Source organism: Miniopterus natalensis, chromosome 19 (assembly GCF_054644295.1).
Source record: "Miniopterus natalensis isolate mMinNat1 chromosome 19, mMinNat1.hap1, whole genome shotgun sequence".
Lineage (NCBI taxonomy): Eukaryota > Metazoa > Chordata > Mammalia > Chiroptera > Miniopteridae > Miniopterus > Miniopterus natalensis.
In genome coordinates, this window is record NC_142099.1 from 25,620,359 (window position 1) to 25,636,614 (window position 16,256).

The 16,256-nt window shown below is 40.8% G+C and overlaps 1 protein-coding gene across 2 annotated transcripts in view; it reads right to left on the bottom strand.

Annotated features, from left to right (window-relative positions):
* Positions 1 to 10,660, bottom strand: part of RPS6KC1 (ribosomal protein S6 kinase C1) — a 110,513-nt gene extending 99,853 nt beyond the window's left edge. For both annotated transcript variants that reach the window (XM_087827858.1, XM_087827857.1), the window contains exon 1: positions 10,555 to 10,660. In XM_087827858.1, the coding sequence (XP_087683984.1) occupies positions 10,555 to 10,659 (105 nt within the window). In that variant the 5' untranslated portion in view covers position 10,660. The remainder of the gene's footprint in view (positions 1 to 10,554) is intronic.
* Positions 10,661 to 16,256: the final 5,596 nt, after the last annotated feature.

Consider the following 16,256-nt stretch of genomic DNA (forward strand, 5'->3'; position numbering starts at 1 on the left):
AAGACTTCCTGGCAAAACTCTGAAAAGAAGGTTGAGTGCTTAAATCATCTGAGATGGAGAGAGGAAAAATATCACATTAGATACATAATAGTATCTTGTGAATGTAAAATTCACGAACTTGTGCTACAATATGCATTTTGCAAAAACAAGCAAAAAGATACACCAAACACATAAAAATGGCTGCTATAGATGAGAGGAAGAAAAACTCTTTGAATGACTAGTGACAATACCATGAACTGGGGATTAGGATCAAATCGACACTACTACAGCCCCCAAAAAAAACAATTACCACTTCGAGTCAGATGCACCTGGGCTCAAACTGCAGCTCCTCTGCTTCCAGGCACCATCTCCTCTGTAAAACGGAGGTAGCACCCTGACTGGCCTGGCTGTCGTGGACATCAAGGAAGACTCCAGAATTTAAAAGCTAGCTCCCTCTGTCCCTTACTAGAGAATTTAACTATCTTAAAGGGCCCCACCTAAGAATTCCAGAGAGGAAAGGTCTCCAACTTCCGGCGACTCTATTTTCCAACTTTCAGGATACATAAATTTAGTAAAGTCTCTTAGCAACTGTCATTAATTTAGAACAGAGCTGTCGAACAGAACTTTCTCTGCCGATGGAAAGAAATGTTCCCTAACTGCACTGCCCAACACAGCAGCTCCTGGCCACATGCCTGTGTGCGGCTACTGAGCACGTGAAATATGGCCCCTGTGACTGAAGAACTGAATTCTTCATTTTACTTCACTTAAATTAATTTAAATTTAAATAAAAATATGCTAATGGTTAGCATACTAGACAACAGAGATTTAGAGTAAGAGTCTAGAACAGGTAACTAACAACCATATATTATTTGAGTATTAGATTTTAGCTATTACTTTCATATACCACCCCACCCTTGCCCCACCAAATTATGGTGTTGGTGTCCCACATAATAAAATAATTTAATTTTGCCTCATAAATTTTTCTTATATATTTGTAAAATGAGCTAATAGGAAGAAAACCAGGGATAATCAATCCACCAGTAATCCACCTACCAAAAATAGTGAACACATGGTCACTGGCAATAAGGTTTATTCAGGTGTACCTTACATTCTACAAGTTACATTTTTCTGAAAAATTAATAGACTTCTTGAATTTACAACTCAATCATTTTATAAATATACTAAGGTATCTTACTATTTTAAATAACCTTCCTTTACATGTGCAAATGAGCTTTTTGTGACAAAAGAAATTGTCTCCTGGTTTGGTGTACGTATTAGAAGTATCGCATTTTGGATATTCTTCAGGTAAGCCATCCCTGGAAATCAAATATATGTATACTACATCAGTAAAAATATGTTAGCCATCGCTAACATGACATCTACAATTTTAAAACCATCTTACCAGAAAAAACCAATGTGATTTTCACTTCTCATCCATACTCTTAGTGGCTCACGTGCTTCTGCCATACACTGGGGCTATGATATTAGCAACCAAGACCCTGCCTTCAGGATGCTCGCAGTCTAGGGGTACCCATAACTGTGGGGGGTGCAGGCAGGGAGTATATTTCCCAAACTTATTTTAGTATCTCAGAGAACAGTAGTGTGCCAAGCAACAGATTGGGAAGCAATTCACACCAGGTCCTTCCCATGATAATGAATGCTCGCTGTCCAGACCACAGTTAGCAGACTTAAGACATTTAATGTTTTCATGATAATAAGTTACTTAGGTTATTGAAGAAAATAAATAAAATCAAAGTTTAAGTATTCTTAAACTACCAAGTGCAGGTCTTTAATTTTAATCTTACAGGAGAAACTTTTCTTCACCCTCAAATACTTCTCAAAAGGGAGAACATCTACTTATGCAGAGTTCAAAAAATTAAATCAAAAGTTTTTGTTGATTATTAACTATGCCCTTTCCCCAACAGCGCAAGCAAAGCTTAGTGAAAAGCCAATCTAGGAAGTAGAGGGTTCTGACTTCCTGATTCTCCTCTTCTCTTTCCTCTCTGGTTCTTCGCTTCTCTTTCGTAGGTTCCTCATTCTCCCTCTTCCTCCCAGCACTCATGTGAGCTCTCCTACAATCAGTCCTAGACTCTGTTTCTTAGCTTCTTTTTTTTTACTATTAAGAGAGAAAGTCTCTATTTGTGCTAATACCTTTCAAGGCACTATGCCAGGCATGGAGAAAAAAACCTTGACTTTATGCATTTACATTTGCAAAGCATTTTATATTAATGATTCATATTCTATTAATCATATTCATGATTAGTATAATAATCATTATATTAATGATTTATGTTGCCTATAAATTAGGCAAGAGTGGTTATTACAAGTCCCTCTTTTACAAGACCCAGAGACTTGTATACTGTCATATGGCCGTTTACCTTTAGCTGTGGAATTAGAACTCAGATTTTCTGACTCCTGGTGCTCTTTCCACTGTACTAAACTGCCTCCCTCCATGTATCTGTGGTATTTTCAGCAATAATTGTTTATTTACTTCTACAAAACCCTGTCACTATTAGGCTTTACTTATTCTTTCACTTATTCAACAATTTTTAGTGCCTACTCTGCAGGCAGGTACTGAAGTATAATGGAGAATACATCTATGTCACTGAACTATAAAAACACAGTCACTTGCCAGATACCTTACCAAGTTCAACCACTTGGCACCCCCCCATAATGGATTCAGCAGTCCCACATGTGTAATCTCATTTAAATAAGTTAAGAATGAGTCCTCTGAAATGGACACCCAAAGCACAAAAGGGTTAGATAACATGAGCTGAGCCCAAATGTCCATTAGTAATTCTTTTCAGTAGAACAGGAAAAGTGATGAAAAATAAGAATATCAATCTGAAATCTGAGGAAAGAATATGACCATACTGAAAATGAACAAAATTGAGCCCTCGGACCCAGATATTTATAACTTTTACTATTCTATTAGCAATTATTTCAACAAGGAATAACTCTATTCACCCTGATATAGATTGCTAATACTTAGCAATTTTTCTCTGGGGTGAATTTCAATATTTTGTCATAAAATTCAGCCAAGAAACTCCACAAAAGTTGGAACTTAAAGCAGTGACATCTTTCATTAAAAGTTCATAAATTTCCATTGCTAATGGCTCAGTAAGTACTATATATATCCTGAGAAGTCTTAAGATACATAAAGATAATTCTATTGCCAGGTCATCTTGAAAATTATTATCCTAGAGCAGTGCTTCACAAACCACGCCGAATGGAATGCTGGTATTCTTTAAAATCAGTGATCTCAAAGGATTAATGATGAGCTCAGTTTACCTTTGTTTGAAAAAGAAACACATAATACATTATTATGCCTTGTAAATCTCCAAAAGGAAGATATATAGTATTTCCCAAGGTCATCTATCCACTAACTTTCTATCTTTATCATATGTTGTTTATTATTTGATTTATTTAGTGTGACATCTACTAAAATCTGGAACACAGTTGGGAAATGCTACTGTAATGTTTGTGGTTCATCTGCCTCTGTTGATGCCAAAACCAAATTCTGAATTTAGGAAAACAAATAAGGTAACTATCTCCTACTGTGCTAAGAAATTAAATATTTTCCTTCATTCTATCATCACAATAACCCTGCCTTGTAGGATGAGATAACCAAAGTCCAAGAGCATACATACAGTAACATACTTATACTAATACGAATAATATTAATCAGTAACAGACAAGACTGGATCTCACAACTCCATGATTCCAAACAAAGTGCTCTTTCCACAACATAACTAAACTGGCCCTCCTAGACGTTAAAATTCCAAGTACATATGCAAGGAATATTCCTAACGCCTGTTAGGTAAATCCATTTTGTCTTTACGAAGAAATGCCAATCAAAAGTGGAAGCAGCACTTCGGCAGAACAGAAAGAATTAAGGAGAAAGGGATTTGAATACTAGCTCTGGCACTAGCCATGAACTGCTTTTTTACCAGTTCAGTAATAAACAAAAAAAAAAGCAATCTTTAAATAAGCCCTCTTGCCTACCCTTAAAGACCAGATGTTGCAGCTTGGCCTGGCCCAGGCCCATAGTAATCAACAGATCATATTATCAGAGCCTCTAAATCCTTTCTAGTGTGCTAACTTATATTATCTACTTAACAAATATTACAAGGTTCCTTAAAAATCAAGTCAAAGGCTCTCTTTTACCTAATTACCATTATAGTAATGATTTTAAATCACCCTCTCAATCCACACATATTCAAAAAAATTGTCTTCTTCGTAAGATTAAGAAATAGCTACTGGAAAACAAAACTATCAAAATTATTCAAATATAGATATTATATGTCCTACCCAAAAAAAATCACAAAATAAGTCCCTTTACAAAAAAGTAGGTTACATATACATTTTAAGAAGATACTTTTATGAGCAAATTATTTCAAGTCTCTGACGGCTACTTCACTATTAGTGTTAAACTGCTAGTTTAGGGTAATAACAGAGCTAAGAGGAAAAAGTGTTTACAGAAGTAACATGTTTTGTTTTTTTTAATTAAGTGTCAAGACACACATAATCAAACACGAAAAAAGAAAAGAGGGACATGCCCTTTCTTCATTTCTCAAGGATATGACTCTCCAAATGTAGGACAGGTTTAAAAGGATATACAAAAATGTAATGCAACACTATACTGAGCATTTCCCATTGTGGTGATTAGGTAAACTAAATCGCACATTCCTCAGCATAATGCATGCAATCCTGGCTTTCAGACCTTTGACTTTCATATAAATATACTGACACTTTTAAATTGCATTTCATACACACACAAATAGAACTCTGGCAAGAAAAATCAGTGCCTCAAAGCAACCAGCTCACACAGGCAAACGTCCCATTACCAAACTCAACCTCCCGCCCACCCCATCACCTGCATCTCAGCTCCTCTCTCCCTCTTTTCCCTACAGGGCTGCAGGTGTCACTGGTTGGCAAGAATATTTGGACTGGTTATCACCCACCAGCCAGGTAGTCTGAACCCAAGAGACAGCACCTGCACAAATCCTAACTAGACATTCCATATGTTTTAGTTCTCTGGAGTGGAAGAACTCCCACATTAGAGAAATCAATGGGGCACATTTTAGACATTCAACTTTCTAACAAGTTTTTATGAAAGTAATACATTGAAAGGGAGAAATTTCTGCTTTTTACATTATTAAAATCCCAAATCTCAAAAGAGAGAATAAAGAAATTATAACAGCAAGCTACCTCTAGTTAGGCAGGACATTCATTTGGACTGGCCCTGCCAAGGCACCCGCAGGTAGGACTCAAAATTCAATAAATCTGGAGCTTTTTTCATAGCTAATTTTTTAGGTTAATAATTTTGTATGGCCGGCAAATGATGTTATAAATATCCAAATGCCCTTGGGAGAAAAAAGTTCCCATCCCTGCTCTAGATAGCCAATAAATGTTTGCTGAAGTTGTTTTCTCACTTAAAATTTTAGCGATTAGTATACCAGCACCCTAAGTTAAACCTTGAACTTTCAACCAAAATTCAAGGAAATCAAAATCCTAATGTTAAAGAAAATTCACAGTTTAACATAAAATCTTAATATCTGGGTATACATGTTGTCAACAAACAAGATAAAAACAAAAAATTTTAACACCAAACTACTAAAATGTTTGGTATATGAGATAATCTTCTACTAGTAATATTAAGAGTCAAAAAACAGAACATGCAAAATAAAACAAGAACCTGGAGAAAAACTGACCTTGAGAACCATGGTTTTTTCAAAAACTTTAAGCAAAATACATTTTAAAACAAACTGATCTCCCTCCCTACCCCTATGGTTACTCTATTTTCTGAAACTATCTCCAGATTAAGCTAAAACCAAGTATTTCTTCAAGAAATCTTTATGGAACTACTGTTTTAACAAATGAACACTAATAATTCTCACTGTTTTAATACTGGGCATTTATAATAATGTAAGAGGTTAAGGGTTCAAAATTTAGTGGGTTCTTTTATTCCTTTAAAGTGACTTCAACCCGGCCAGTGTGGCTCAGTTGGTTGTCAGCTGGTTTACCAAAGGGTCACCGGTTCAATTCCCAGTCAGGGCACATGCCAAGGTTGCAGGTACATACAGGAGGCAACTGGTGTTTCTCTCTCACATCGATGTTTCTCTCTCGCTCTCTTCTCCCTCTCCCTTACTCTCTCTCTAAAATGGAAAAAACGTTTTAAATAAATAAATAAAAGTGACAAAAATATTACTTGAAATGTTTATGAGTATGCACTACTTTCCAAACAAAAAGCTAACAAAACTAAAAATGAAAGCATGCTGTCACCTGTATATAAAAACTCTGCAATGAATATCATACTCAAGGGTAAAAGACTGGATGCTCTCCTCCTAAGATCAGGAACAAAGCAAGGATGCCCATTCTTATCACTCCTGTTCAACAGTGTATTGTAGATCCTAGCCAGTGCAATCAGGCAAGAAAAGGGGAAAAAAAAGATTGGAAGAAATAAAACTATCCCTTTTAACCCAAGAATTTAAATACATTTATGCATAACCCATGAACACAGGCAATAGGGTGGTGAAGGCCTGGGGGGTGTCAATGGGGGGGAAAAAGAGGGGACATCTGTAATACTTCCAGCAATAAAGATAAATTTAAATATATATATATATATATATATATATATATATATATATATATCCCTTTTGCCAGACAACATGAATTGTCTATGTAGAAAAAAATTAAAACTCTACCAAAACTCCAAGAACTCGTAAGTCACCTTCTTGGGGCACTGGGTGAGAGAGGCGAAGGAATTAAGAAGTACAACTTGACAGGTACAGAATAGTCACGGGGATGTAAGGTACAGCACAGGGATATAGTCAGTAATATTGTAATCACTAGACATGGTGCCAGGTGGGTACTATAGTTATCGAGGTGATCACTTTGTAAGTTATATAAATGTCTAATCACTAGGTTGTACAACTAAAACTAATATAACATTGTATGTCAACTGTAATTTAAAAATTAAAATTATCTTAAAATAAAGACTTAGTATTAAGCTACAGTTTACAAGGCTATGTGCTATCAAGAGACATAAAAGCACATATCTATATAAATACTTGTATACAAATGTTCATAATAGCTGTCTTCAAAACAACCAAAAAATGGAAACAACCCAAATGTCCATGAACAGGTGAATGGATTAACTGTAGTATAACCCTACAATAGAATAGTGGTCAGCAATAAAAGAATCAAAACACACAACACCAATGAATCTCAAATAATCACGCTGAGTTAAAGATGCCAGACCAAAAAAGGTGCATTCTGTGCAATTCCAATTATATAAAATTCTAGAAAACACAACCTAATCTACTGTAGAAAGCTGACCAGTGGTTGCCTAGAGACAGGGAGTGACTGCAAAGGAGCATGGGGGAACCTCTGCCACAATGACTGTGGTGGTGCTCACACAACTATGTACATTGTCCAAACTCATCAAACTGTTCACTTAAAGCTGGTGAATTTTATTATATATAAATTATGCCTCAATATAAACAAACTAAAGTCATAAGGCAACACTGTCTTTTTTACAAAAACACGTACCTTCTGCTTTCCATACTCATTGAAAGAATACTGGCAAGAACTACCATTCGCTTAATGTTGTTGAGAAATCTAATTACGATAAGAGAATTTTGTAAACTCAGCATGATGAAACAACCCAAAACTGCTAATGGTTCTTTTATATCTCTGTCTGCTTCAACTAAACAATCAAGGAAACCTACAAAAAAAAATTCCAATTCTGAATAGAGGTACTTACTCTAGATAAAAATTAATAAGCAACACAGAGTTTAATTAGGAAATCTGGTAACAAGTTTGTAACTGGCCACAAGATCACCTAAACCCTCAAGGTTCCAGAGAACTGTTAAAAATAAATAAATAAATATAAAGGATATTTAAGAAGATGCAAAAGCTTCTATACTACCCAAAATTTAATAATGGTACTTCCAATGATTCTAATTCTACCCCTACATAAAGAACCCTGCAAAGAACAAGAATATAGAGAATATTCCCTAAAACTGAGAGTAAATCAGTATTAGGAAACACAGAAAAGACAATCCTAATTTTTATCTCATGAAGTTCTCCCAGGAGAGTACTACTTACCAGGTTAATTCTCCTGAGGAAAGATGTTTTTCTCCTTAACTCTCAAAAAATAATAAATATTTTACTTGTTTTATAATATTATGCACAGCTACTTTTTAAGTATATCTCCGTGTTGACCCTCAAACATTAAAATTAAAATCTGTAACATAAGCAATAAATGAGTACATAAACATTTACAAGAAGAAAGGCAGTGTAAGCAATTTTCAAGTTCAAATAGCCACAGCAATATGTAGTATGAATATTACATAAATTTGGTTAGGTCTGAGGCAATGTGCTACTTTATGTCCTAATTTATGTTGTCATGAAAGTTAGTTCAGTAAATAGCTCACAGCTTAAGAAAAGATATCTAAGATCTGAGTTGGGTTAACCTTTCCTTTTGTAAAGTAAGAATACAGGTAATTATCATACACAGTTGCTATTCAAGTTCCACACACATTTATACCTTCAAGCCTTTATGGGCTCTCTCCCTTCTACACATCCTTCCACCTATGATGCCCTCTCCTTTTACCCCACCTGTCTGGATCTTTCCCATCTTTCATCGTGTGTGTGTGTGTGTGTGTGTGTGTGTGTGTGTGTGTGTGTGTGTGTGTGTGTTTTATGCAACCTTGCTTAATTCACTTATTAGTTATAGGAGTTTTGGGGTAGATTCTTGGAGTTTCCTATATAGATGATCATGTTATTTGCAAATTGGAATACTTTTATTTCTCCTATCTCATCTGTATGCCTTTTCTAGCTGTACTGAAGTAGCCAGACCTTCCAGTACTATGCTGACTGTCAGTAGTGAGAGAAGACATATTTTATGTCTTATCTTAGGGAAAAAAATGTTTAGTCTTTCCCTATTAACAGAATAGGAATCATTTTGGGGGAACGAAATGTAAGCAGAGTGCTATGTGCCACTTTTAGGACTGGTCTACCAAAACTTCTAATGTACCATCCCTAACGTTCAATCTCTATTTCACCACCTGTCTTAATTGGTACATGTTCCCCGATCCTTTGAGCCAGAACAATTTCTGTCTTCTGAAATCCTATAGCTCTCTCCTAGTCTCCTATGACACTTAGCACTTTCTGTCTTGTACTATACTTCTTCAAATCCTCTTCTACTATGAGTATCCTTAAAAGGAAGGTCCATGCTTTACTCAGCCTGGCATCCCTATAGCATTTAGTGCCTGGAATTAAACATTTATTGAGTGTGTTGCTTTGAACAGAGAGGGGAAACGTTCAACAATGTTTTTAGACATTGTGTGCCATGAGCTGCCTTAGTTGTTACAAAAGGAAACAAATACCAATGATAGTGGCCTATTCTAAATCTACTAGAAACATAGACATAAAAACAGATTAATACAATGTAATTGCAGTGTTATAATAAGGGATGAACAGGATGCTATGAGGGGAACATTACATATGTTGAAAACGTTCCAATTCCACAAGCTATATTAGGAAACTAAGCCTAGATTTTCGAACTCTACCACAAATGACTGCTATATCCTCCAAATGGACCCTATCTGTGCCTCTCCTTTTTTAACAATTAACGATGATGATAAAGCTAACTCTTTCTTAATTTTGTATATAACTTGGAGTTAAGGCAGAAGCTGCCTCAAATCCCAGATGTGCTATGGACTTGCAAGGCCAAGTTGGGCAAGTTACAAAACTTCCTTCAACCTCAGTCTCCTCATTAAAACCAGTATTGACTCGGGTGATGTGTACACAATAGCTAATATACATGCATACTCATACGTACATACATTAGACTTAATTATATTATTCTTTCTTTTCCAAGAAGAGAAATACAAACTCTCTTTAAAAGGAGCAAGAGCAATGAAACATAAAGCGGGTACTAAAAATTGGACCGGCGAAGTTATTGTAAGGGAGACTCGCAGCCTTTAAAAGTGCCCTCAAGACAACTCACATTAGACACCTGCAGTGGAATTTCTCCAATGTCTCCTATTGTGAACCATGAAAAAGTCAAAGGCAAAAAGAGAGACAGAAAAAGGTCCTAGAACGGTGACCCTGCCACAGACATCCCTCCCGAGAGCCTGCCTGCCTCGGTGCAAACAATGACGCTGTAGAAACGGTGGAGAGAAGAAAGATCTGTTACGTAGATAAAATAATACACGCACTATTCCTTTGGATCTGCCTATCCCTCGGAAGCAAGCAAAAGCCCTTCTGCAAATCTCAGCCTCAGAAGAGAAAGTCCAAACAGAATGGGGACGGAGTCATCAATGGAAAACCATCGCCCTCTGCCCCACCCGGGAACGGGGACACTCCCGCCGCCTTCTCCAGCGGAGTCCGGGCATCCCACGCTCAGCCCTGCCCCAGCCTCCCTGAAGTCCCCACCTCCGCCACCAGGCGCACCCCGTCCCACCCTGGGCTCTGATCCGGGTCAGGTCCCCCCACCCCAGGTCCCCACCCCAACCGCTCATCTCCCAATTCAGGATCCCACCCCCGCCTGGCACCGGCACTCACCCGGGCGGTGACCTTATACACCGTGTAGCCCCTTGGGTGTCGCTGAGGCTCGGTGACAGTGTAGAAACGGGCCAGGTCGGCACCCCGCTCCCGGGGAGAGGTCATCCTCCCGCCGCCTCTGCCGCCGCCGCCCGCCGAGGACCATCAGGGCCACCCGGCGCCGCGGCTCCGGGGCTCCCCAGCTGCGCCCCAGCGGCGGCCAGCTGCGCGGGGCGGGGGCGGGGGCTCCGCCGCGGCGCTGCCAGCGCGCGGCTCTGCTTCCGGGTCGGCAGAGCAGCTTCCGGGTCAGGCTGCTTCTAGCATCTTCCAGGAGGGAGCTTTCGCTTTACACTCTGAACCGCACCCGGGCCTGGGTTTGGCAAGTCGGCGAGGGCCCGGGGGTCGCACCGCCGCTCTCGTCGCCGCGGAGAATTGAGACGTCTCTCCTAAGTCTCCTTGTGCGCCACCTCCGTCGCCTTCTAGATTTTGTGACCCCCCCCCCCTCTGTGAGAGCCACCGCACTCCGGGGACAGCTTGGGCCACAATCCCTGCCCAGCCTATGGACGCATTTGAAAAGGGATGGAGAGATACCCCAGCCCAGCCGAGCATCTTCTTTCCTTCCCCCTTCACGCTCTGGCATTTTCAATACCCACACCAATGTCTGAGCTCTCCGCAGGCATAACCCTTTTTTCTTCCTAACAGAAATCCTGCCCTCCCCCCCATCCACCCCCGTGCACCCGTCTTTCTACTCGCACAGCAAGCCCCAACCCTGTGTCAATCTTAAAATTCACCCCCTCAGATCCTGAAAGCAGGAGCCCACGTCTGGCTTGGGGGGGAGGGGGGGCGGGCATCGCAGGGGCTCTCAAAACTAGGACGACAGTGTCCGGTTTCTATTGATTCTACCCACTGCTTGGCAATTCCTTTCCCTTTCCTTGATCAGGATTCCTTCCTATTCCCCTTAACAGTCATTCCATGTCTTTGCCATTTTCCTCCATCTTCCGTCCCTCTTCCGCTTGCCTCCCTGCCCTTTGCCCTCCGCCACCACGTGACGGGAAAATGAGGAGGAGCCCTTAGTGACAATCCCACAAGTCCATTTGGATCTGAGATGTAGGCCTAGCCTTCCTTATTTTTGAGACTAATCACTCCACCTGTGCGCTGAAACCTACCCTCTTTGGCAGACATTGTTTCACCAATGGCATCACAACTCTGACCAAAACTGGCTCAAGAAAAAAGAAAAAATCCGAATAGGCCTATAAGGAGTAAAACTATTGAATCAGTAATCAGCGGCGATGACTGCACACTCTTGTGAATATACTAAAAATCACCGACTTTAAAACGGTGAGTTTAATGTTATATAAATTGTATCTTTTTTATAAAAAAAAAAGATACAGTGAGATACCACCTTAGAACTGCAACAATGGCTAAAGTTTTTTAAACGGACACTACCCGATGTTGCCAAGGACAGAGGCAACTGGAACTTTCATAGGTTGCCAGTGGGAATTCAAAATGATACGGCCACATTGGGAAACAGTTCAGCAGTTTCTTATAAACATACGCTTACTAGATGTCCCAGCAATGAAAATATATGTTCGTATAAAGACCTATGTGTGAACACGTATAGCAGCTTTATTCATAATGGCCAAATGTCCGCCTAACAGACTGTGGCACCAGAATGGCTAAAGATAAAAATACTGATAATAATAGCAATTTCACTCCTGGACATACACCAAAATAGAGTGGGTATATCCATTAACAGAAGACACATAAAAAAGTTCTGAGCACTGTTATTCATAAGGTCCAAAAATTTGACAAACCCAAGTGTCAATCAGCAGTAAAATGGACAAGTTAAATGTGGTATAAAATCATACGGTGGGATATGCACAGCAATTTAAAAGGATGAGCTCCTGCCCAGCCAGGCATGGCTCAGCGGTTGAGCGTCGACCTAGGATCCAGGCGATCGGGGTTTGATTCCTGGTCAGGGCACATGCCCGGGTTGCGGACTCAATCAATGACTCTCTCATCATTGATGTTTCTATCTCTCTCCCTCTCCTTTCCTCTCTCTGAAATCAATAAAGATATATTTTTTTAAAAAAAGGATGAACTCCTGCTACATTCATCAGTAAGGATAAATACGGCACACATAATGTTGAGCATAAGGAGCTAAACATAAGGGTACATAATCTATGATTCCATTTGTATATGAAGTTCAAGAACAATTAAAACTATAGTGATAGAAGCCAGAATCGTGGCTCTCCACAGACTGTGGGCTGGAGGAGTGGAAGCTACAATGGGTATTGCCTGGGAAGCACAGGAGAGACCCTTCTGGGATGCTGGGAAAGTCCCTAATGTGGTTAGTGGTTACATTTATCAAGCTAAACATTTAATATTTATGCACTTTACTATGTGTATGTTGTACCCAAATGATAAGTTTTTTTTAAGAAAATAAAAACTACCCTGGTCTCCCTAGTCCTCTCCAATTCATCCTTCATATTCTCGTTAAAATTACCCATTTTTAAAGCATATGACATTAGGTTACTCCTCCGTAAAAGTCTTCATTGGGTCCTCTTGCCATGATGTCTCTGTTATAGTTTTTAGGATTCATCATGTCTAGTCCCTGCTTAACTGTCAGTCTTATTTCTCTGGGTTTCAGCCAAACTCTTTGCAACTTGCACCTCCATATCTTCAAGCCACCTGGTCTTTTGGAAATCCACACCAGCCCTCAGGAATCGGCTCTCTCAAGAACTAGTTTCTCCCTGAAGCCCTCTTTCACAGCCCCATGTGTTTTTTTCAAGAAGGATTACATGCTCCTTCCTCTCTGCTCCCATGTCTCTATTCCACATCTCAACCACAACACACATTACAGGGTGGTGAGATTTATGTCAGCTAATTTAGGGCTGACGTGTTTTTATCCCATTTACACTGTGAGCTCCTTAAACGCAGGGGCTATTCTTTTGTATTCCTACCCCCAGGATCTGTGCAGTGGATGGAAGATAAGAGGTATTTGTGGAATGTCTGGACTCCAAGGTTCTAAAGATTTTTCCCCCTCCCGATCAAATTAAATATATTAAGTTATAATTATTTGTTTTATCTTCTTTGGCATAGTCATCAACATATAAATACTGATCTGAGCTTCTGACCAAAATGAAATAATACACGTATCCATCTTAAACCCATATGTATTATCAGTCAAAAGCAGAGACTCAAGATTTGGGGAAACCTTTGCTTCCTTTTTGCACTTCCCTTCAATTTCTATTAGATTTTTCATAATATTGTAATAGCTCAAAGACTTCCTTAAGTCTATTTTTAATTTAAAGTCTAGGATCCCAGACTTTTCAGCTTAGATAACTATTTATAAACTAAAGAGTCATTAAAGAGTGATCCGTACCTTACACTTAGATACTAATCTTCATGAAGCACATCTACAGCTTCCAACTGATGTCTACTTTTGGCAGGGGCAGAGTCAAAATACTTGGTAAAGGTACCACCAAATAGCCACTTATTTATTCATCATGTAGACAAACAAAAGACATGATTTCTCTCCTCAAATAGATACTAGACAACCACAAACAGTGTTTTGTTGCTTCTAACGTGCAGCTTTCACAGGCTTTCCTATGCTGTTCCATTTCTTAGCCTCTTCACTGTCCTTCGCGTCCAAGGAACCCTCGCTCAGATCTGCCCCTGCTCTTGACTACCTTCCCAGGAAGATAACTCTAGGAGCCCCAACACAGACTAAGGAAGGCAGCAAGATTATTTGTCAGAATTGAGCTCTCAAGTCCACAACATCCATAAGGGTCTGCACTATAGGAACTCACTAGTCTGCAAAGCTCCTGTTCTGGGACTGAGAGATGGGACTAAGAAAGGGTTTAGGGCTGGAGGGAAGAGAAGGGCTAACCCGAAGTTTATGTCCTGACTACCATGTTCCTATCATTGTTTTAAAAACCTGGACAACAAGAGTTTTTTTAATTTAATCAGCCCATACAGGTTAAGAAATGAGAAATTCTAGGAAGGACTGGGTACAATAATGTTTTCATCAAGGGCCATTGCAGGACATACGCCATGGAGGATTTCATCAGCTTCCCAGACTGATTTGCTTATTGCTGTAAGATTAATAATTACACCTGCCCTGTTCCAAATTAAATCTTTAACTTGCCACCATTCTAGCAGGCTCAGATGTAGTATTAGGCTGGAAAATTGAGACACAGTATGAAAAAAAGAAAGATCCCACGACTGTAAGGAATTAGGAAACCACTGCAAGACAGCAAGGTGGTTCAGGGGACGTAATGATGTCACCATGACAACCTGGGATATTTTTATTGAGAGGGTTGGTAGGTTAACAGAAACATTTTCCAGAATTTGGAGGTTGAGAGTGAAGTATAAGAACATGTGTGGGAGAGACATATCAAGATGGAGGCGTAGTAACAGCTGCACCCACTGCCTCCTGCAACCACATCAAAATTACAACTAAATACAACCAGGATCACTCAGAGCCTCCTGAAATCTGGCTGAACAGAAGCCCTACAACCAGGGAACTGAAGAAGCACTGAGGCTGGTAGGAGAGGCGGAGAGGCGGGCGGATCAGGGCTGAATTTCGGAGCATCGGCTGCTGGCCCACACCCAGTGCTGCCGTTTAAACCCAGGAGGGACAGCTCGGTGGTGGGGGTTTCCCGGAGGAGTGAGGGGTCTCACCCCACAGCAGGCCCCCAGCCCAGGGCTCCAGGGCCGGGAAGAGAAGTCCTCACAACTTCGGGCTGAGGGTCGCAGAGGCTGCGGGAGCCCAAAGCTTTCCCTTTAAAGGGCCCCACACTGACTCACTCAGACGCGCTCCCTCCTGAGCCCCAGCGCTGGGCAACAGCTTAAAAGGACCTGGGACACTTGGGGAGGAACTAACCTGCCTGGAATCAGGGCTAGAGGTGGAGGGGCAGCTTTCTCCCACGCAGAAGAGCTGGCAGAGGCCATTGCTCCTTTGGTGAGCCCTCTCTGCACACAGCCAGCAGGCAGGTACCATATTTGAAACTCCAGCACCTGACTCACACCTTCGGCCCCACCCCTCCCTACTTGCAGGCTCATCCAGGCCATTTCCAGGAGTTTTTCTGTGCAAGTGGCCTCTGGAGCCCCATGCTTAGAACTTTCCTAAAATCTCTCAAACAAGTAGCATCGTGCCCCATACATCTTGATAAGTGGCCCCAGGGCTGGCACTAGTGGCAGCCTGCATTGGTTCATAGCTTGTCCTCTCCTGGACACTTCCAAGCCCAGCACAAGTAGCAGCCAACTACGGTTTGCTGTGTAGCTCATGCTGGGTGGCCCTGGGCAAGGCACTGGCACAGGCTAACTTTTCACCTCCCGGGAGGCCCCAGAGACAGTGCACCCGGTGGTCAGACTCGGCCACACTGGATTACAACCCTACCACATCCACAAGTGACACACTCAAGGGGAGCACTTGGTGAACACCAAAGCCCCACTGAAGTAAATCCTGCTCTACAGGGGTGTCTCCAGCAAAGCAGCTCTCTGGCTGTAGTTGCAGCTGATTGGCCTGGGGGTCAATTCCTCCCAGTGACGCCAACAGCAACCAAGGCTCAACTACAACAGGACAGTGCACACAGCCCACACAGGGGACCACCTAGAAGGCCCAGCTCAGGTGACTGGGGAGGCTGAGCCACTGGACCCTACAGAACACCTACTACACAAAGCCACTCTACAAATTCCAGGAGACATAGCGGCTCTAC